General features: G+C 36.1%; 1 protein-coding gene and 1 long non-coding RNA gene across 7 annotated transcripts in view; one reads left to right on the top strand and one right to left on the bottom strand.

The window, feature by feature from the left end:
* LOC130051650 (uncharacterized) overlaps positions 1–5,629 on the bottom strand; it is a 27,179-nt gene extending 21,550 nt beyond the window's left edge. The window contains exons 1-2 of one of the 2 annotated variants that reach the window (XR_008799922.1): positions 5,553–5,629; positions 5,206–5,344 (exon numbers count right to left, since the gene is read on the bottom strand). This is a non-coding gene — a long non-coding RNA (uncharacterized LOC130051650). Of the gene's footprint in view, positions 1–5,205; positions 5,513–5,552 lie in introns of those variants that run through there. The other variant, XR_008799921.1, reaches the window with a different exon arrangement.
* LOC125680508 (uncharacterized) overlaps positions 1–22,549 on the top strand; it is a 112,000-nt gene that overhangs the window by 25,540 nt on the left and 63,911 nt on the right. For 3 of the 5 annotated variants that reach the window (XM_048920174.2, XM_048920171.2, XM_048920172.2), the window contains 4 exons: positions 12,933–13,173; positions 15,327–15,458; positions 18,889–19,017; positions 22,401–22,512. In XM_048920174.2, coding sequence (XP_048776131.2) covers positions 12,933–13,173; positions 15,327–15,458; positions 18,889–19,017; positions 22,401–22,512 — 614 coding nt within the window. Of the gene's footprint in view, positions 1–5,980; positions 6,243–10,219; positions 10,284–12,932; positions 13,174–15,326; positions 15,459–18,888; positions 19,018–22,400; positions 22,513–22,549 lie in introns of those variants that run through there. The other 2 variants (XM_048920175.2, XM_048920173.2) reach the window with 2 other exon arrangements.

Raw genomic sequence — 22,549 nt, 5'->3', positions numbered from 1 at the left:
TTAAATTTCCCCCCCCCCCCCCGATTGCCCATCACTACCAGGGGTAGGGGTTTTGGTATCAGGGTGGTTTTTAACTTCTTCTTGATAACTATCATTCCAATTCTTTTCATATTTGGTATGAAGCATCTTTGGAACAAGGGGGACATAGATTGTAAATTGCATGATCCCAGGGGTAGGGGTTCTGACCCCAGGGCCAAACTTGGTATATAGTGCTAAATGGATATAGGAAGTCTTTTACCAAAATTGTATATAGTATGTATGTGTAAGTTTGCTGATACTGTATAAAATCTAAATGCATACTTAGAGATAGCAGAAAATGATGTACAAAAAATGGTGAATTTCATAACCCATGGGTTATGACTTTAGGATGAGTCCAAGTTAGTAATATATTTTGATGTTTTGATGTTAATACATATAGTGTATGCTTTTTTGAGGGCAGTGGTATTAGTTTTTAAAAAAGCACATCTTGTTTTATACTGTTGGTGAACATTAGAATTTAGCTTAGATATTCAGAACAGGAAATGTTTTCTAGATTTCATAGCCCATGGAAGTAGTGATACTCTTTCACTATTATTCAGGTGACCAATAAGGCTTGTGGGCCTCTTGTTTTAATGGTATTGATACTAAATTGAAACTTCATAGATATTTAGAAGGAGTAGACAATCCTTTACCTAAATTTTAAATTTCATGATCATAGGGGGTAAGGGTTTGGTTCCAGAGTGGAGCCCAAATTATTACAGTTATAACTACATTTGAAGTGCTGATATATTGGTATAAAAAGTAAATGCTTATTTAGGAAAAGGATGTCACAACCACAGGGTATTGACTATAGGTACTTTCAAGGGCATTTAAAGAAAGATGTGATCTTAATACTTATACATGTACTTTTGTTGAATATAGTTTTCAAACAGGATTTTTTTCTAGATTTCATAGGACTTGGGACTAGCGATACTTAAAACTATTACTCAGTTGACTGATAAGGCCTGAACTCCGTCATACCATAAATATAGAAATTAAGGGGTCTCACTCTGAACCAGATAAAAAAGTACCCACTCGCTTCAAATGCCTAAAAAGGTGCGGTATGTGTAATTTGCCGATCTCTTTTCATAGATTAATGTTTTAACTACTTGCATGCCACAGGTTCTAAAAATAACAGAGATATACATCATTTTTACAAGGACATTTACAGGTCTCTGGGTGGTTTCTTGCCTATGACAGCGAAATTCAGACTAGTGTGGAAGATTTAAGACCTATCAATGAAAATTGCACATCAAATATACGCTACTTACTTCCTCATACTTGAATAAAGTTTCTTTGTGTAGACATTAATATGGCTCATTTTTTCCTCAGCAGCATCAACTGTTGACAAGATCTGTCATTTTAATGAAAGCACTAAATACCTGATATACCCGATATACTTAAAATCTCAAATACCTTAAAATTGATCAAAACATTACTCTTGTGATGTTGCACCCAGAAAAGGAAAATGAATATTATTTTTTTACTTTCTTAATTTTTTTTGTTTTTTGTTTATTTTATTGATGTTTTGTAAAATAAGCGACCCAGATATGGCGAATATAGAGAACTTTATTAAAGTATGAGGAAGTAACGGAAATCTCTACTTTGTTGGCCCACCCAGTCATACAATTGTTCTAATATTCTTTAAATCTGTCAAGTACCATCCTCAGACCATGTATTTTCCTTTAAAGTTCTTAGGTGAGCAATGTGGCCCATGGGTCTATCTCTCTTTTTAATTGAGATGATGAGCAGATTTTTAGTTGTATACCTTTATGATAATAATGATTTACAGATCAAATTTCAAATTGAGTGATGCTTGGTTAACCAGTGACAATATACATGATAGACAATTATATTAGATGGTAAAGTAAGCTTTGTTGTGATATTACTATACTTTTGTATCAGAGATTATATGACATATCTGTTAGTTGGCCCACCGAAGCCGAAGTGTGTCTATCATGTGTGTTTCATCTGATGCCAGCCAACTAGTAGATTGTAATTTACTTATCATACCATGTTTTCTTTTAAAGTTAAAACAACAAATTAGCTGTCAATGGAAAACTAATTGTTAATGTTTGTGTGCATGCATCAGGAAAATTGTTGTAGATACCACGATGGACTGTCTTTCTAGATTTGCAGTCTCTTGCTAATGCTACAGTGATGACAGATGGGAAAAGAAAGATTACTCTTGATTTCTTGATCATACATAAAGGTCATCGTCATAGAAACATATAACAATCATCATAGAAAAATTACATGATTCCAGTTTTAAGTCTTGCCCATGAATTTGCTACTGAGATGGCAGAGGTTGAATGATGCATGGTTCTTATTGACCTCTGGATCCAAAGGTGACTGGGTCAAGGTTATAGTAAAAAATAACTGTTGCAGACACCTGAGATGATTTCTAGGGAGATGGTCATAGGTCAGATATGTGTGTAATCTGTGATCAGTGTGGCAGTGTAATACTACGAGGCATCTCGGTACCAAGATGAATATGATACCATTAAAATGGAATCACCATGTCTACAGTGAAGTCAATGAGAATTCTGCATCTACTCACCATGGTGTGAGTTAATCCCTTCAGAGATCATCCTTGCCTATATGAACTAGGATTTGTGAATATTAACACTTGTTTGGTATAAAACCCAACTTGGCTAAGATATTTTTAATGCAAGTTTAATAACTATATCGCTATTAAGTTTATATTACAGTGACTATTCAACCCTAACTAAAGATTGATTGACACTTTTACTTGGTCAGATTTGTGAATGTAATACTTCTTGTATGTCAAATTTGATAAAGAATCTAAAGCAGTTAGGATTTATTGATGCATTTATTTGAACGCTGTTTCACGTGGTCGGTGGTGTCATGTTACGGGCTAGGTAATTCAAAGTAGCTAAATAACATTCCCAAGTCATTTACAGTTGTCTATTTCATTCCACTGGAAAGTGGAGTATTTTTTTTCTTTCTAATTTGCATGAGTATCAAATTAAAGACCTCATCAAGGGTACTCGTACTCCTAATTAAGTCTCAAATCAATTATTTGCAAAAGACGGCGCATTTGTTTTTCATCAATTCTTTACATCTGACTAGGCATATGCTGAGCCTAATAGTAGGCTTTGAGAAAATCAGTTTGGGCGATAACCATGATTTATTACGTGGTGAATAAGGGCTGATTTAAATGCTTCAAACTTCATCTTTCCTTCCATTGTAATTGAATGGGAATTGTATGCATATATAGAAAGATCATAAAGCTGCACAAAAGACTCCAGAATAAAGCTTAAATGGAAATATGAGACTCTTTGACAGGTGTATGTATGGGCTATGGTACTCAGTATGAGACTCTTTGACAGGTGTATGTATGGCCCCGGCTATGGTACTCAGGTGACCATTTAGGCAGTTGTCGGCCTCTTGTTAACTTCTCAATAACTATCATTCCAATTCTTGTGAAATTTAGTATGAAGCATATATTTGAGACAAGTGGAATATGAATTATAATTTTGCTGATGCTATATAAAAACTAAGTACATATTGAGGAAAAGCAGAAAGGGATGCACCAAAACTGTGAAATTTGCAACCCCAGGATTTTGACTCAAGCTAGGGTGTATCACATATCTTGTTTTATACCGCTACTGAATATTAAAATGTAGCTTAAATATGCAGAGCAGGAAAATTATGATACATTTCATAGCCCTTCATGTTAACTGTGTTTTAATTAATACTCAGGTGACTGATAAGGCCAATGGGCCGACTTAGTATATTTAGTGGGCTGATCTCTTTGCTGAATGGTCATTAGACCAGACTATCTTAGTAAATAGTGCTGAATTATCACTTTACGTGGGCTGCATTATCATTGGGCAGAATTGTCTGGACACCTAAATTACTGACTATATATATACTACCTAGCATTAATTCAGAGAATGGCTGTTTCAGTTTGGATTAATGACAGTTTTGTATTAGTGACAGTTCATATTGCAACTGTGATTGTGTAATTTGCATTTTAATCTGTTGTATTTCAGTTGTATAATTATACCACCCCCACCCCCGCAACAAGTTGTGGGGGGGGGGGGGGGGGGGGGTATGCTGGAATCAGGTTGTCCGTCTGTAGATGCAATGGTTTCCGGGCTCTAAAGCATTATCCTTTCCATCTACCGTCACCATATCATATATATGGACTACCCATGGGATGAAGATGTTCCCTATCGATTTTGGGGTCAAAAGGTCAAAGGTCAAGCACACTGGACATCGAAGTAGCAATATGGTTTCCGGGCTCTAAAGCGTTATCCTTTCCACCTATAGTCACCATATCATACATATGGACTACCCATCGGATGAAGATGTTCCCTATCGATTTTAAGGTCAAAGGTCAAGCACACTGGACAGCGAAGTAGCAATATGGTTTCCGGGCTCTAAAGCGTTATCCTTTCCACCTATAGTCACCATATCATACATATGAACTACCCATGGGATGAAGATGTTCCCTATCGATTTTGGGGTCAAAAGGTCAAAGGTCAAGTGCACTGGACATTGAAGTAGCAATATGGTTTCCGGGCTCTAAAGCGTTATCCTTTCCACCTACAGTCACCATATCAAACATATGGACTACCCATGGGATGAAGATGTTCCCTATCGATTTTGGGTTCAAAAGGTCAAAGGTCACGCACACTGGACATCAAAGTAGCAATATGGTTTCCGGGCTCTAAAGCGTTATCCTTTCCACCTACATTCACCATATCATACATATGGACTACCCATGGGATGAAGATGTTCCCTATCGATTTTGGGGTCAAAAGGTCAAAGGTCATGCACACTGGACATCGAAGTAGCAATATGGTTCGGTTTGTCATGCCATTTGTTTTTTACACTCAGAAAAGAGGTAGTTTATACCTATTACCAACGCCCTTTGGGAGATTGGGGTAAGCGGGGGGTATTCTTAGTGAGCATTGCTCACAGTACCTCTTGTTTTGTTTTGTTATTGTTCATTTTGCATAGACAAATTTCCTACGTTTTTGCCCTAACATAAAGCAATTTACAGAGGAGACATTAGTTACAGTCAAACTGGCTTCAGAGACTAATTTGAGGGTAAAATAACTGTGCAAATTGTGTTGGATATTAGGTTCCAGATTTAAGTACAATGATTTACAGTATAGTTCTGTCTTGCACATGCATTAAAGAGTAATGATCTACCTTAAAAGTACAGAACTTAATTCCTGCATCCATGCAGAGTATGTGGTCATAGAAGGTCATCACTTGCCAGACAATCCAAAGTGATGTACTGAGAGTCACAGATTCCTAATTGCAATTTCCAATTAATTTCACAGTCCACCTAGTACCAGAAGACAAGAAAATCTATACACAGACAAGTGAGATTGATGGCTTGACTTTTGAATCACACTGTTTACAAATTAGACAGGGCACACATCAAATTAAGATGTCCCTCGAGAGGTTCAAGTTTCACCTTTTTGATGTGTAATATAAACTTTCCTTTACTGAGAAATTGATTAATACATGAGATATCAATAGAGAATACTCACTCAAGAAGACAGAAGTGTCTTTCAAGATCAAACGTGTCCTAAATTAAGACTGATAATGTATGACATTTCTGGATGAATTTACCTGAAATTTGGCACGAAGATGAACACATGTGCAGAGACATTGATTAATATATACTTGTTGAGACATATAAAGGATATTCACTCCAAGGTGTCCAAGACCTAAGTGGATTGATATTAATGATTCTAGACAAATCTTAATGAAACTTGGCAGTAGGATTGAATAATTAAGCAGTGAGTTAATATTAGTGACAAGGTGTTTAAGATGCATGGCACACAGATATGCTGATGTGATTGTTGTGGACATGCTTAACTTTGATACAGCTGCATAGTGTGGGTTTTTGGGCAAATGGGATGCCAAAGTATGCAGCAGTTATTATTGTTTCTGCACCTTTCCATCAAGCATATTAAAGATGTGCACTGAGTGATGTGGTACTTGGAATGTAGATAGCCAGTGGTTTTTTCACACCTTGATTACTGAGATTTCTTCTGATTTCATGTAACCTGGAGGAATTGAATTATGTTGCTAAAATTATTAATATCTGTGTTCATCATTTAATCATTGCTGGTAGCTGAACTCTTGGAATGACTTTGTATACAATATATGAGACAGAAATATATGAACTGAATGACACCGAGAAGACAGATGAGAGAATTGTTGTGAGTAGTCAGGTAAGGCCAATATATGTTTGTTTCTTGTTACCAAGGCAAAAAGATCCAAGTAGGTAGGTTAGTGACAGTATAGGCCTTTGAAGTTGCGATTTCTGCATCAGCCTTGAATCCGAGAGCGCTCCGCTTAACACAGTTTGTCCACAGTGTCACACGGAGAATAAAATTTTGTTCATATGATATGTGCAGTATATATATACACAAAATAATGAAAGATTGATTATTTAAATTATCAAAATCTATATTCCATGTGCGATTTGAAGTTGTCTGGATGAGGTGATTTTTATCTTCAAATTATTAACTTTGTAGATTTTTAAATTATTTGTAATTTGTGGAGTAATTTGTATTTATATTAATTATCATTGCTATTATTGCATTTATAATTTGTTTATTTAATTGAGGGTAAATTCGTATCAATACAGATGTTTGAAAGTTCAGAACTACCGAGAAAAACCGATACATTTTAGGTCAATTTAGTAAACTCAGGTGCCTATTACAATTGGTTTGTCGTCCGTCGTTGTCCATCGTGCGTTAACAATTGAACATATTTAACTTCTTCTTGATAACTACCATTCCAATTCTTTTCAAATTAGGTATGAAACATCTTTGGGACAATTAATGGGGACATGAATTGTAAATTTCAGGACTCCTGCACTCCTGAGGCCCTAGGGGCAGGGCAAATAGTGTCTAAAATTGACCAATTCTCAAAAAATTTCTCCTCAACAACACATATTGTGTAAGATAAACTAAATGTATAGTGATGTAGAGCAGGATGGCCTCTACCAAAACTGAATTTCATGATCCCCCGGGGTAGGGGTTCTGACCCCCAGGGTTTGGCCAAACTTGGTATTTAGTGTTTATGTGTAAAAGATATAAATAACATCTTTGGTGCTATTGATACTGAATTGAAACTAAATAAATATTTAGAAAGAGCAGACCTGTAGTCCTACATCAAAATTGTAAATTTGAAAATCCCAGGGGTACAGGTTTTGGTATCAGGGTGGGGCCAAAATGGTCAGTTGTGTGAACAATAGAAATTTTTAATTTCTTGACAAGTACCATTCCAATTCTTCTCAAATTTGGTTTGAAGCATCTTTGGATCATGAGAGACAAAAATATTGAATTTCAAATATACATGACTCCTGGGGCCTTAGGGGTGGGGCAAAAACTGCCCAAAATTGACCAATTTTCAAAAATCTTTTCTCTAGAACAGCACATGTAAGAAAATATAAAAGCATTATGATTTAAAGCAGGAAGCTAAGGCCTCTATCGAAATTGTAAATTTCATGGTCCCCGGCTAGGGGCTCTGACCCCAGAGTGGGGCCAAACTTACTTTATAGTGTTTATTTGTAAAACACTTGAATAACGTCCTCTTTAGTGCTATTGATACTATATTGAAAGAAGTGGATGATTAGAAAAAGCTGGTAGTCCTTTACTAAATAATGTCAATTTGATGATCCCATTGGTAGAGGTTTGGTATTATGGTGGGGCCAAAATGGTCAGTTATTAAATGTGTGAACAATAGAAATATTTAACTTCCTCTTGATAACTACCATTCCAATTCTTTTCAAATTTGTTATGATCGAAGTATCTTTGGAACAAGAGGGACATGAATTGTAAATTTCATGACTCCTGCACCCGTGGGGTCCGAGGGGCAGGGGAAAAACTGCCAAAAATTGAGGAGTTTTTATAAAATCGCCTTCTCTACAACTGCACAATGTCATGTGTAAGAAAAACTAAATGCAATGTAGAGCAGGAAGGCCTTCACCAAAATTTGAAATTTCCTGATCCCTGGAGTATGGGGTCTGACCCCAGGGCAGGGCCAAACTTAGCATATTGTGTTTATGTGTAAAACATTTAAATAACATCTATTGATGCTAAATTGAAACTAAATGGATATTTAGAAGGAGGAGGTATTCCTTTGCCAAAATTGTATATTTCATGATCCTAGCTAGGGGGTAAATTTAAGGTTTCGTTTTAGAGTGGTGCATACATGCCAACTTTCCCGATTTGTGCGGGATTCTCCCGATTTGAAGCAGTTGAAAAGGCATATCCCGATCGGGATTGCAAAAATACCCCGAAATCCCGATTTTCTAAAAATATCTCCCATTTTACGACAACAAGCCCCCATTTCCAACCGGAATTTGAAATCCCGCATCATTTCTGAACTGGCCAATCAGAAATCGGGACAATAGTCAGCCATTGTTGTTTACCTTGTGTTGCATGGAATCGGGGTGGTGTATTTTACATGGTCTGCCTGTGTCAGGGTGCTTATTGGACAGTGCGAAGCATGTTTTGATAGTAATCAATCGGGAAGACGGATTTCAATTTGACATATCCTTTACACAAACGTGAATGACAACGATGATAGGCCTAGTGTCACCACCAAACAATCGGACATTCCCGAATTTTGCCTCTCGCTGACAGCACCCAAAATATGCAATAAGGTACGTCAGATATATTTGTTTTCCAACTATAATGATATAGGCTATCCGAATCTATCTGTCTATCGCGATGTATTATATAATGTAGTATTCAATAAACTTTGTGATGCGTAATTCGCACAAGTCTGTACTGAATTTTATATTAGCAAGTAGCCTTAATTTACAAGTAAAAATGTATATTTTGATGTGTTTTTTTTTCTGGTAATTATTTCAGATGTCATGGGTGCAAGCAATGGTTTTGTTCGCAAACTTCATAGCAGGGCAGATCACTCCTTTTCTGGTTGCAATGCAGATTGTTCCACCAGACTCTGCAAGCCCATGTTTACAGACAAGCAAGATCGCCTTTGAAGTCGTACCTAAATGCATGTGCTTTAATTAAAATTTTGATATATAGACCAGCCAATATTTATATGGTGTAAAAGGATGCAACTTTAACTATTATTTGATAATATGTATGTGACTTGTTGTTGGAGAGGATTTTTTTTGCACAGAATATAGATGATTTTAATAAAATATTTATGTATATCTTTCAAAGTTTTTTTTTTTTTAAGTTTTTTTTTTTTTTTTTATAATTTTGTTAAAGTTAATGGCCAAACACACTTGATGTTGTTTTAATATATGATACATGTACAATGATTAGATTGATATTTTATTTGAAAAGACAAATATTTATTTTCATGGTAAAATGTCGTGAATTTTGAGCCTTGAAAAATAAGGTCGTCGCGCGCAAAATCCCCCATGGGGATTTTTAAAAGTTGGCATGTATGGTGGTGTCAAAATTATATTAACGATTTGATGGACTTCTTTAAGTTTGTTGATCTGTATAAAATCTAAATGCATACTTAGGAATAGCAGAAAAGGATGTACAAAAAATGGTGAATTTCACAACCCAGGGTTTGACTCTAGATGGGTCCAAATTTGTCATCTTTTCATGTTGATGCACATATTATATTATGTAAAGCCTTTCATCAGTGTATGCACTTTTGAGGGCATTGAAGTTTAAGAACACATCTTGTTTTATACTGTTGCTGAACATTAGAATATAGCTTAGATATTCAGAACAGGAAAGTTTTTCTAGATTTCATAGCCCTTGGGAGTAGTAATACTTTTCACTAACTAGTACTCGGGTGACTGCGATAAGGCTTGTGGGCCTCTTGTTGAAAGACAAGGTGGACTTCTGTGCCACACTGAGAATGCAAGAAAAATTCACTGAGAGAAATTAAACAGGTGCCTGTAATTGGCTCAAACCTGTTCCCAATTCATTCTTTATATAAATAAGCCAAGGACTATATTAAATTGTATGATAACAGCCTTTCTGGACCCATATATATGCAAAGCTAAAAATTTAAAACCTTTTAATGAAAACTGAGTAATTAAGCCTATTATTTCGCAAAGAGCATGTCCATTGCAGTACGTGCCAGGCATGTCTTTGATATTTACAGTTATTTCGAATACATAGCATGTAAAGTGACACAACATCTCATTTATAATGAAATTTAGTTAAAATCCTCATAGATGTGAACCTTTTTCTTACAGAAAACAGAGCGCAACTGGACAAGCAAAAGTTCTCTGATATGTGTACTGGAAACGTGAATCTTTGGTTTGTGCAAGCCTGCACTCCGTGTTTTCTAAAATGAAAAACTGAAAAATAGCAATTTTTTACTATATTTAGTGAGAAAATGTCTTGAGCATACATGTAGTTGATTAGGTTGTTTTGGAACTACTTTGAATGCAATTCTTATTGTTCAGTGAATCGATGAAATGGGATAATAAGCAGGGCTTTACTAAATGATGCTAGAAATACAGAATTTTAGTTAAAAGTTTTTCATTTAAATTCATTAAATTGAGAAATATCTTTCCCCACAAAGCATATTTTTTACCATAAGAACTTGAATAAAAAAAGTAGACTATAATTTAAGGGAGAGCCATTCCTCATTTACTTTTTACTCTGCATGGGCATTGTAACGTAAATATTAAATGATCTATTAAGTAATTTTTTCTTGTGCATGTTTGTGAGACAATTAAAATGTCTGTCATTACAAATGTCATATTACATTTTGTTTAAACACTGTCTCCATCATTTTGATTTTATCTGGATCACTAATTTTGATTTTATCTGGATCACTAATTTTGCGGGTGCTGTTCTGCCTGTTCCAGAACAGCAATCTCGATCTACTTGTTCAAGGATTCCAATAATTAGAAAGAACTGCTAATGAATTGTTCACCCCATGTTTATAATGCCATATTCTCCCAGAAAATTGCTAATGAAATGCACACCCCATGTTTGTAATGTCATTAATTGTCATATTACTGCCAATGAAATGCACACCCCATCTTTGTGATGTAGTACGTAGTAATCTCCCAGAAAGAACTGCCAATGAAATGTACACCCAATGTTTTTGATGTCATATTCTCCCAGAAAGAACTGCCAATGAAATGCACACCCAATGTTTGTGATGTCATATTCTCCCAGAAAGAACTGCCAATGAAGTGCAACAAATGTTTGTGATGTCATGCTTCTTGTTTGATCTCCCAAAGGAAGTTTGGAGACTAATTGTGTTTGCTTGGTTCTTATTATTCTTCCACTTCTTGTTCATCTTCTTTCTTACACCTAAAATTGTCTGCAGCCATTCTCTGTAACCCATCGATGAAAGTAGGTCAATGTTGTGTAGATTTTTTTTTCAGATTGAATGGGGTTAGGGGATCAAATTGGGTGGGGTTAAAACTAGAACTCTACAGGGCAAATGTTAATTCCAAAATTCAACAAATTTTAGTCCTGGGGTCTTCAGTAATGAGAGGAAACCGATAGGGTCTACAAACTAGTATCAAAGTCCAGGGACTACAGTAACCTTGAACTCTGACCATGAACATAAAAACATGTATAACTTCTATATAACCAGGACTGATAGCAACATGGGATCTTCAAAATTAATAAGATGATAGGACCTACAAACTAGTATCAAGGTCAATTGACTGCAGTGACTTTGACCTTGAACATAAAATTGGTATTGCTTCAGAACCAGGTCTGATAGAGACAGGGAATTTTCAGAAATTATAAAAGGATGATGGAACGTAGAAATTAATATCAAGGTCAAGTGAATGCTGTTACCTTGACCTCTTATCTTAAACATAAAAACTGGGATAACTTTAGAACCAAGAATGATAGACATGGGATGTTCAGAAATGATAAGAGCTAGGATACAAACTAGTATCAAGGTGAAATCGTTCATGTGACCTTAGACCTTAATCATAAAAACTTGTATTACTTTAGAATGGGACTGATAGAGACATGGAATCTTCATAAATAATGAGGATGTTGTGACCTGCAAACTATAGTATATCCAATGACCTTGATCTGATGATAACAATGACCTTGATCATAAAAACTTGTATTATTTTAGAACTGGGATCGATAGTCATCAGGAAATTTCAGAAATGATAAAAGGATGTTGTGACTTACAAACTAGTATCAAGGTCAAGCAACTCCAGTGACCTTGACCTCTTACCTTGAACAACAATTTGACAGACATATTCTACACTTGTTTTAATGTCTAGTTGGCATGGATTTTGTGCAAGGGAGTTACTGATGTGGGGGAAAGCATTAGTAGTCGGGGAAAAGCTCAGTTTAATACAACTAGTACTTCATTTGGGAGACTTCATAATTGGCAGTTGATTATATCTTGACCCGTTGAGGCCACAAATATGGGGCAAAATTTTTCATGGGAATAAAGATTGAAAAAAATTCTTTAATTTAAAAATCACAGCAGCACAACAATCATCATTGATTACTTCTACGAAAGTTTCCCAGTTTACTTTCGGAAGGTCGATGGTCTCTTCCCAGGTACATTGTATCTTGGTTCTCTCTTCCACCAATAAAAACTTGGTGCCACCAGATTATAACTAAAAAAATGTTGAGTGTGGCTAAAAACAGCAAAAACAAACTTCTACATTTCTAAATATATTTGGATGAGCATATTTTGCAGCATGAGCATTGCTCTTGTTAAATACATTGTAATGCCTGATGTGGGCTGCCTGGGGTGAATAATTAGAATTTTTGCACAGATAGGATACTTAATTGTCAGTGCATATTTATTGATGAGAGGGACTTGAGTAACAAAATCAACTAATGAATTTGATGCATTGTAGAAGATGTATGATACTGTTTTATAAAAGTAACAGTTATCTCCCATATCAGGGTGACCGCCTTCCTTAATTTGCCAATTCTCTCACCTTTAACACTGAATTTCAGATGACCACAGAATCCCCGTATGCCCCTGAGGACAACTGTTCAGAGGATGGATATGAAGCTGTCTTGGAGAACACGGCCAGGTCATCCCCACATCATCTCTCGGAGGGGGCACTGTCTGGCCAAACGGAGGAACACTGCACATGGGACAGACAGGTGGAATACATACTGGCTTGCTGTAGCTTTGTCAATGGAGTGGACAGTCTGCTCTGGTTTCCAAGGATGGCTGCAACCTATGGGGGAGGTAAAATTTTGTTTTTGCCCTGCCATGCATGTATATTGTCAGGGCAAATAGTATTGATCATGTCTGTGTTTCCCTCCTTTTAACTCGTTCTCTGTTGATCAGTGCTTCTTATTTAGCTTGAACATTTAATTAGAATCTTTTCAAAATGCCATCTTGCTTCATGTACATTTGCATTATGATGTAAGTGTTAAACACAATGAATGCATGCCCAAATTTTTTGTTGTCCTACAATATTCTATCCTGACAAGGTCAAGCTAAAGTTTCGAACAAGGAGAAATTCATCTCTCCAAAATAAATGAAGCATAATATGGACATTAAATAGGCTTCAGCAGCTTGGGATTTTGTAAATCATTTGTTGTCATTGAGCATTGTAAATTAAGATCCTTTTAGGTTGAGACTATTTGCATGAATTCAATAATAAGAGTCAATGGACATGCAGCATGAATGCATGAGAATTTGAACATGCATTGCATGCTGCAGGGAAAAAAGTTATTTAACAATTAATGCAATTAATTATGCCCCCTTCAAAAAAGAGGGGCATATTGCTTTGCATCTGTTGGTCAGTCGGTCAGTAGACCACATGTTGTCCGCTCAATATCTTGAGAACCATTCACTTGATCATAGTATTTCACATGTGGGTTGGTTATGAGTAGAAGAGAACCCCTGTTGTTTTTCAGGTCAAGTGTCGATCTACTCTGGACATCGAAAGACACTGTCCGCTCAATATCTTGAGAACCCTTTGCTTGACAGACATCAAACTTGGTACACTGGTACATTTTCAGGAGAAGATGACCCCTCTTGATTTTGAGGTCACATGGTCAAAGGTCAAACTGGACATAGGAATATATGTCTCCTATAATTTAAGAATTATTTGCTTGATTGACACCAAACTTGGTACACTGGTACAGCATAAGGATTAGATGACCCCTATTGATTTTTAGGTCACATGGTCATTCCACTCCTGACATTGGAAGATATTGTCTGCTCAATATTTTGAATTGGTGATATTACTATCAATTAAATGATGCATGTGTATAACCCTTTTCAATTTTGCACCATGGGGGGGATATATGTTTTACAAACATCCCTTGTTTATTTCTATAATTATGCCATTGAATGATCTGAAATTTTAGTATAGATGACCTTAACTGAAATGTACCTGAAAGTGAATTCACATGGAAATAATCTTGTGATGTTTAGGGACTAACTCTTCCCTTTAAAAAGCATTCATGCCATGGTTATCGAGCTCTCAGATAGATGGATCATCATTATCTAACCCCAAAGTTAGACAGTTCATTCTGTACCACATCTCCTTGTATGCTGAGAAAACATATCGTTTTCATGGATAATGGCTTCATTGCCTGTTTTATTTGTTGGGAAGCTTGTCAGTGTGAGTAGTTTCACATGTTTTCTGTGTAAACACATGGTGCAACCCTTAAACTGTTTGTAGTACCTGTATTCTAGTTACTTGATGATGTCATGCAAATGAGCATGGTACGATTGCTGCATATCGTTATTGAAACTGTGACTAGATATGCCAAGGATGAAGATATGAGTAGAAGATTAGAATGCTAGACTAGTGAGAGTTAAAATAACATATTGAGAAACCTTTTGGTAGTGAAGATGAGAGCAGCGGATGAGAACTTTTGATTAGTTTGACACAGAGAGCATATTAGAACTTTTGGCTAGAGAGTAGCAGATGGAACCCTTGCCTAGTGGAGATGAGAGAAGTGTAAAGCTAGTGAACATGCTATGACACTTGCAGGATTACTGCCTTGTACAAAGACTTGCATGAGTTTAACTTCATTTGATTTGACATGAATGTCTGGAGGCAAGTGTATAGGAATCACCGGGTCAGCCTGTTCTTCCATCCTACTTTTGTCTTGGAAAGACTGTATGCTCTGCTGGCTATTGCTTTGCAACTAGACAGTGAATGAAGACCCTGAATCAATGATATTTCCTATTTCATCATGATCACTGGTACCAAAAAAAAAAACAAAAAAAAACAAAACAACAAAAACAATTTGCATATTCTTCATTCGATATATTATATACTCATTACATAATGAAACAAAAGTTTAAACGGAAATTTTCACCATTATTGTCATTTTTACTTAAAGAAATGCCATCTTAGTAAATATTTTCTTTTGTAGGTGTGTTTTTTGTGATATACCTCTTACTAACCGTAACCTGTGGGTTTCCTTTGCTTTACATGGAGACAATTTTGGGACAGTACGCTAGAGGGGGTCCTGTCATAGCCTGGGATGTGGTACCAATATTCAGGGGTAAGTTGTGCATCTCAGCAGACATAACTTATTATCAAGTGAACACTGAGGCCTGCATGTACATATAAAAAGATGTGGATGTATAAAAATGGATATGTAACATACTGAATTTTCTCCATCCAGCAATTTTCTCTTTATCCTTGCAACTCCTTAGCTAGAGCCATAAAAAGATGTTAAAGGAAAGAGGTCATTGTAGAATACTGGTACAGTCTTCAGTGAAAGTGCATTAAATTTTCTCAAGTGAACTAATTAGGAGACAATGATTAAGTGATCAGGGTTCATAGGAAATTAGTTTGTCATTGTGCACAGTCATCATCTAGAAGCTTTTTCCTCCATGATAATGCATGTTTGAAGAGTTCAAACTATGGACTTGGTTCCTGCAGGTTAAATGCATTTTCTCTTTTATTCAAATTTACTAAATTTTCACTCCTAGGTTAAAAAGCATGTACATGCTAATGCCCTGGTTGCAAGAGTGCAAAAATATTGGACATGTCTCAAGAGAATGAAAACCAGAGCATTTCTAAAGATATTGATTTTAATTCAAGAAGTCATTTGGAATGTGTTAATTTGCAACTTAAGTTTCTTATATAATGTGTTCTTGCATATTGGAACTACATTGTGATGTTGCAAAATCTATTATATGTGTTCTTTGATTTACATGAAATTCAGTAAGTTTTTGTGCCCCCTTCTAAGATGAGGGACATATTGCTTTGCACCTGTCGGTCGGTATGTATGTCGGTGAGTAGACCACGTTGTCATTTGAATATCTTGATCATAATGATATTTCATATGTGGGTTGGTTATGTGTAGAAGAGGACCCCTATTGATGTCGAGGTCCCAAGGTCAAGGGTCAATCCACTCTAAACATAAGATATTGTCCGCCTATTATCTTGAGAACCCTCTCCTTGAAAGACGTCAAACTTGGTACACTGGTACATCATAAGGAGTAGATGGCCCCTATTAATTTGGGTTCACATGGTCGAAGGTCAAGGGTCAAACTGGACATGGTAATGTATGATCTCCTATATTTTAAGAATCGTTTGCTTGATTGACACCTAACTTGGTTTGCTAGTACATCCTTAGGAGTAGATGACTTACTAGATGACTCCTATTAATTTTTAGGTCACTTTTAAAAAAAAAAAAATTTTTTTTGTGCACATACTGGTACATCAGATATACATTAATATTATATCCAGAGAAAAAACAAAAACAAAAAAAGAAACAAAGCATATAAGCTGAAGGTATGTGGGATTTGAGAGAGAAAGAGAGGAAGCTCAGAGAGAAAAGTTAAGAAAACAGAAGGTTCCATCGATTCCATTGGGCATCAAACTTTTCCTTTTTACCATTTTTATGCGAAATAAATTTTTGAGTTTCATAAAAAAAATTCATTTGTGATATTGCAGCACACACACTCAAGGACTTCTCAGTGTATCTTGCTGTGTACACATAGTATTTAAGCCATAAGACAATTTTTAGGTCACTTGGTCAAAAGCCAAGAGTCAATCCACTGTGGACATAGGAAGATATTGTCCACTCGATATCTTCAATTGTTTTGGCACTACTATCAAATAAATGATTCATGTGTTTACCATATTCAATTTTGCACAACAAAGGGCATGCATATATATGTATGTTTTACTAACATTTCTTGTTTTAGTTCACTCTAGTCGCTCAGGTGACCTATTGTCATATCTGTTTTTGTTCATTGCTATTTGAACATTTTCAGATTCTTCTCCTGTACGGCTGATTCAGGACCATTTTCAACCAATTTTTGTCTATAACATCTAATATAGGGAAAATTGTGAAATTCATTGTATCTTCCTCACTGGGTTTGGCTAAAACCATAATGTAATCTTGAAAAATTTAAGTCCCGGACATGAAGCAGTCAAAGTAGTAATTGGCATGATTTTAATTAAGCAAATAAGTTCTTAATACCAAAACAGTAAAATTCATGACCCCTGAGGTTGAAATGCATTGTGTTTCATTAAAAATCTTCTGTATTTCAGAACATCCAGTAGAAAAACTGTGCACAGCCTTCAACCAAAATTGTGAAATTCATTTTGAACATTAAGTTTACTATTTGGTACTTAACAGATTAATAGGACCTGTTTTTGATATGGACATGCTGCGTAGATGTGCATATTCACAGGAAATTCTGATGGGTTTTTTTCTGGGAGTTATATCCATTTTGAACATAAAAGTTTGGCCAAAATATAATAGTTTTTATAACTTGCATGCAACTGATTTTCAAGCCATATGTTATTGAAATATTATATGTCCATATTTTACGCAGTAAGAAGATAACATTTCTAAACAATATTACATATGACTTTAATGGTGCTATCTAATTTAATACATGGATGAAAATAGTACAGTATAGCACATACAGCTAGAAGCATAAGAAATTGTATTTCATGCATAGCATTGCCATTCATTATGTGTAGCATTGCCATTCGTTGTGGGGGCGTGGGTTATGGGAGCTTGCTTTCTTTCATTTACCAATAATTGGTGTTTATATATATATTATTTGGCACTGGACACAAGAAATGCCCTGTATGATAATAATTATTTTCTCTGCATCAAGCACTGATTATTGGGAAATGAATAAAAAAGTTAACTAGCCCACATAACCCATGCCCCCACAATGAATGACAATATACTACACGTAATGAATGGCAATGTTACACAGACAATGCTACACACAATGAATGACAATACTACAGATAATGAATGACAATGCTACAAGTGATGGATTACGCAAGTGTGTGACAGGCTTGGGGTAACTCATCGCTGTTTTACGCATGCCAATTATTTAGATGTGCGGGTATAATGACCATTCTCATACAATCACTATTGTAATAGATGAATTTGTGAGAGAATTTAAGCAATTTACCTGGAGTTTCACACATATGCATCATGATTACTTGATGGTATGTATTTTGCCTCATCATTGATATGAAAATTAGAATAACCATGTCTGTCCAATTATCAAATGAATATTATACTACATTTTGTAAGATTAAAAGATTAAAGGGGGGGGGGGGGGACAAACTTAAAGCATACTGGTACAAAATTCTACAGATTGCCTGAAAACACTTTCTTTCTTTCATTTAGTTCATTTAATTGCTTAAATGCTTAAATTGACTAAAAATTGGCTTCAATTTGTACCCTGCGGAAAAACTATATCTATTCAGTAAATACGTGAATTAAAAATTACAGTACATGTACAAATCTTTGGGGCAAATACATCTACTGTTTGTTTGTAAATTCTGTATGACATATTACAATTTGGTATCCTACTAAAATGAATGTATTTGAGACAATGAAGTATAAAAATGAAATATTGAAGGATGGAGAAAATACTTTGTTCACAGTACTAAATGGTGGAAGTTCTGATATGGACAAAATCCTATTTGTCTAATTCATATAGGGTTGGGGGTTGCTGCTGTCCTTGTTTCTGCTGTAATGAGTCTGCACTATGGAACAACAACTATGTGGGCAATGTACTTTTTGGTCCAACCATTGCCATCCATCAGGAATAATTGCAATAACACTGAAGGTAAGACTTTGTGAATGCTCTGAAAAACCACAATAGGGATGCAGGGTTTTACCTATAGTGTTCAAGTACATGTAGTGACCCTATAAACAAATCATTTTCAGCAGAAATGAAAGACCAACAAACTACTGCAGGTTATAATTCTTGGTAACGGTGTTGCATTAGTGGTCTGTTAAATTTAACAATTTTTAACAACAGATTTAGCATTTATGCGAAACAGTCAAACCACTTTAACACATCATAAAAGTATAGTTTGATGAGGCTTTTGTAGTTGTTTGTTTGAAAAAAATTTCTCTTGGGTGTTTTGGGTATACATGGAATGCATGAAGAATTTAAGCAGTTTCCTTTGAAAATTGAAAAAGATTGAGAGACTGGTTAGGCCACATCAAATCGATTGTCTGGTTCTCAGACAATTGTTTTTCAAAACATTGGTAGATAGGTAGGGGGTTTAGTTTTTATACGCCCGTCTTTAGATGGGACGTATTATGGTACAGCGATGTATGTACATCCGTCCGTTCGGGGTTTTCTCTTTATAATTTCATTTCCCTTTCACATATCATGCTGAAACTTGCTGTGTAGCTTCTTTGTGGGTCACTCTAGATCCTACTGCAATTTTGATCCATTTCGACCTTTTTTCCACGAGTTTTGCCCCTTTATTTGGAAATAATTATTATATGGAGGGTACATGATTTGTCCGCCCAACTCCTCCCACAGTTTTCAAGTGAGGACCATCTTATTATGCCCCCCTTTGAAAAAGAGGGAGCATATTGTTTTGCAACTGTCGGTCGGTCGGTCTGTAGACCATGTGCTGTCCACTCAATATCTTGAGAACCATTCACTTGATGATAATGATATTTCATATGTGGGTTGGTTATGAGTGGAAAATGACCCCTATTGTTTTTCAGGTTAAAGGTCAAGGGTCAATCTACTCTGGACATAGGAATATAATGTCCGCTCAATATCTCGAGAACCCTTTGCTTGAAGGACATCAAACTTGGCACACTGGTACATCCTAAGGCGTAGATGACCCCTATTGATTTTGAGGTCATATGGTCAAAGGTCAAGGGTCAAACTGGGCATAGGAATATACTGACCATTCAATGTCTAGAGAACCCTTTGCTTGACAGACATCAAACTTGGTACACCAGTACATCTTCAGAAGATGACCCCTATTGATTTTGAAGTCACATGGTCAAAGGTTAAGGGTCAAACTGGACATAGGAATATACTGTCTGTTCAATATCTTGAGAACCCTTTGCTTGATAGACATCAAACTTGGTACACTAGTACGTCTTCAGGAGAAGATGACCTCTATTGATTTTGAGGTCACATGGTCAAAGATAAGTGTCAAACTGGACATAGGAATATAATGTCTGCTCAATATCTTGAGAACCCTTTTCTTGACAGACATCAAACTTAGTACACTGGTAGATCTGCAGGAGAAGATGATTCTTATTGATTTGAGGTCACATGGTCAAAGGTCAAGGGTCAAACTAGACGAGGGAATATACTGTCTGCCCAGTATCTTGAGAACCTTCTTCTTGACAGACATCAAACTTGGTACACTGATACGTCTTCAGGAGAAGATGACCCCTATAGATTTTGAGGTCACATGGTCAAAGGTCAAGGGTCACACTGGACATAGGAATATATTGTCCATTCAATATCTTGAGAACCCTTTGCCTGACAGATATCAAACTTGTTACATTGGTGCATCTTCAGGAGAAGATGACCCCTAATGATTTTGAGGTCACATGAGCAAGGGTCAAACTGAACATAGGAATATACTGTCCGTTTAATATCTTGAGAACCCTTTGCTTGACAGACATCAAACTTGGTACACTGGTACATCTTCAGGAGAAGATGATCCCTATTGATTTTGAGGTCACATGTTTTAAGGTCAAGGGTCAACCTGGACATTGGAATATACTGTCTGCTCAATATCTTGAGAACCCTTTGCTTGACAGACATCAAACAGTACACTGGTGTATATTCAGGAGAAGATGACTCCTATTGATTTTGAGGTCACATGGTCAAAGGTCAGGGGTCAAACTGGACATAGTAATATACTGTCCACTCAATATCTTGATAACCCTTTTACTTGACAGACACCAAACTTAGTACACTGGTACATCTTCAGGAGAGGATGACCGATATTGATTTTGAGGTCAAAAGTCAATAGTTGAAATAGACATAGTAATATATTGTCTCCTATATTTCAAGAATTATTTGCTTGATTGACACGTACCAAACTTGGTACACTGGTACAGTATAAGGAGTAGATGACCCCTATTGAATTTTAGGTCACATGGTCAATTCACTCTTGACATAGGAAGATATTGTCTGCTCAATATTTTGAATTGATGATAATACTATCAATTAAATGAGGTGTGTGTATAACCCTTTTCAATTTTGCACCATGGGGGGCATATGTGTTTTACAAACATCTCTTGTTTTGTTCATATGAAAGTTTGTCACAGCCTCATGATGGCAGATACTACCTGAAGCAAAGTTATACAAATTATAGCACAAGAAAAACACCCTATGTAAGCATTTCATGGGCGTATTATGTACCGTTTGCGGTACTCTTGTTCAGTTTATCTCCATGTCACAAATGGGTAGGGATTTTTTGTCCGTGGTTTTTTTGGTGTGTTGTTAAGAAAGTTAAGAGTTTTACAAATGGTATTCAACACCGTTTATTATTTTCATTTGGTCTTTGAGGTAGTTTCAGTTTTTCTCGGGCCTCCAGCAAGACGGCAAACCGACTTTTTCTGTGTCAAAGGTTCATCTGACGAGGGCAAATCAGTCTTTTTTTCAGACACTTTCACTTTTAAATATCTCCCAAAAAGTTCAACCAGTTAGGAAATTTTCACTGTTGAGAAAAGCTTATCACTGTCAGCCGTTTTGTTTCGGCCTACGAAAACGTCGTACTTCAACTCGGCCTTGCTTTCATCAATTTGTTCCTTCACGGTTTCAATTTCTTTAAATTCACCGCCCAGAAGTTTCTTGCAAAGGGTATCAACTGTCAAGGACGAGTCTACCAGTATAACTGTCCATGGAACAATCTGTTTTGAGTTGAAAATAATCTCAATGCTGACAAGAACTGTTTCTGTCGCCATATTGTTTACATCAACTAAGCAGCACGTCTTATTCAGCGCTTTACGATTTTGGCGCCAAAACACGAATTTTATTTTGACGGATCAAATACGGGCGGCAGCGATTTTTTACCGGGGCGGCAATAAACTCGTGTCAGCGGCCGATTGGGGGGGGGGGGGGGGGGGGGGTGTCTGTGTCTGAGAACCAGAGAATTGATTTAATGTGGCCTTTGGTTGGAGAAAAATGTTTATTAATTGAAGACTTGTCTGAATGAGTACTTTTCTTTCCAGAAATTGTTTGTTTTAATAACACAAATGATGGAAAAATTTCATCAGCAAATAACAGTTCGTTTAATTTGGGAGTCACAAACCTGATCACCAATTTGGACGATGCATACCTGTAGTAAGTATACAATGGACATCTTTGTCTTTCAATGATT

This window comes from Ostrea edulis, chromosome 2 (genome assembly GCF_947568905.1).
Source record: "Ostrea edulis chromosome 2, xbOstEdul1.1, whole genome shotgun sequence".
In the NCBI taxonomy this organism is placed as follows: domain Eukaryota; kingdom Metazoa; phylum Mollusca; class Bivalvia; order Ostreida; family Ostreidae; genus Ostrea; species Ostrea edulis.
Note: the sequence above shows the minus strand (reverse complement) of the source record. Positions and strands in the feature narration are given on the sequence as shown.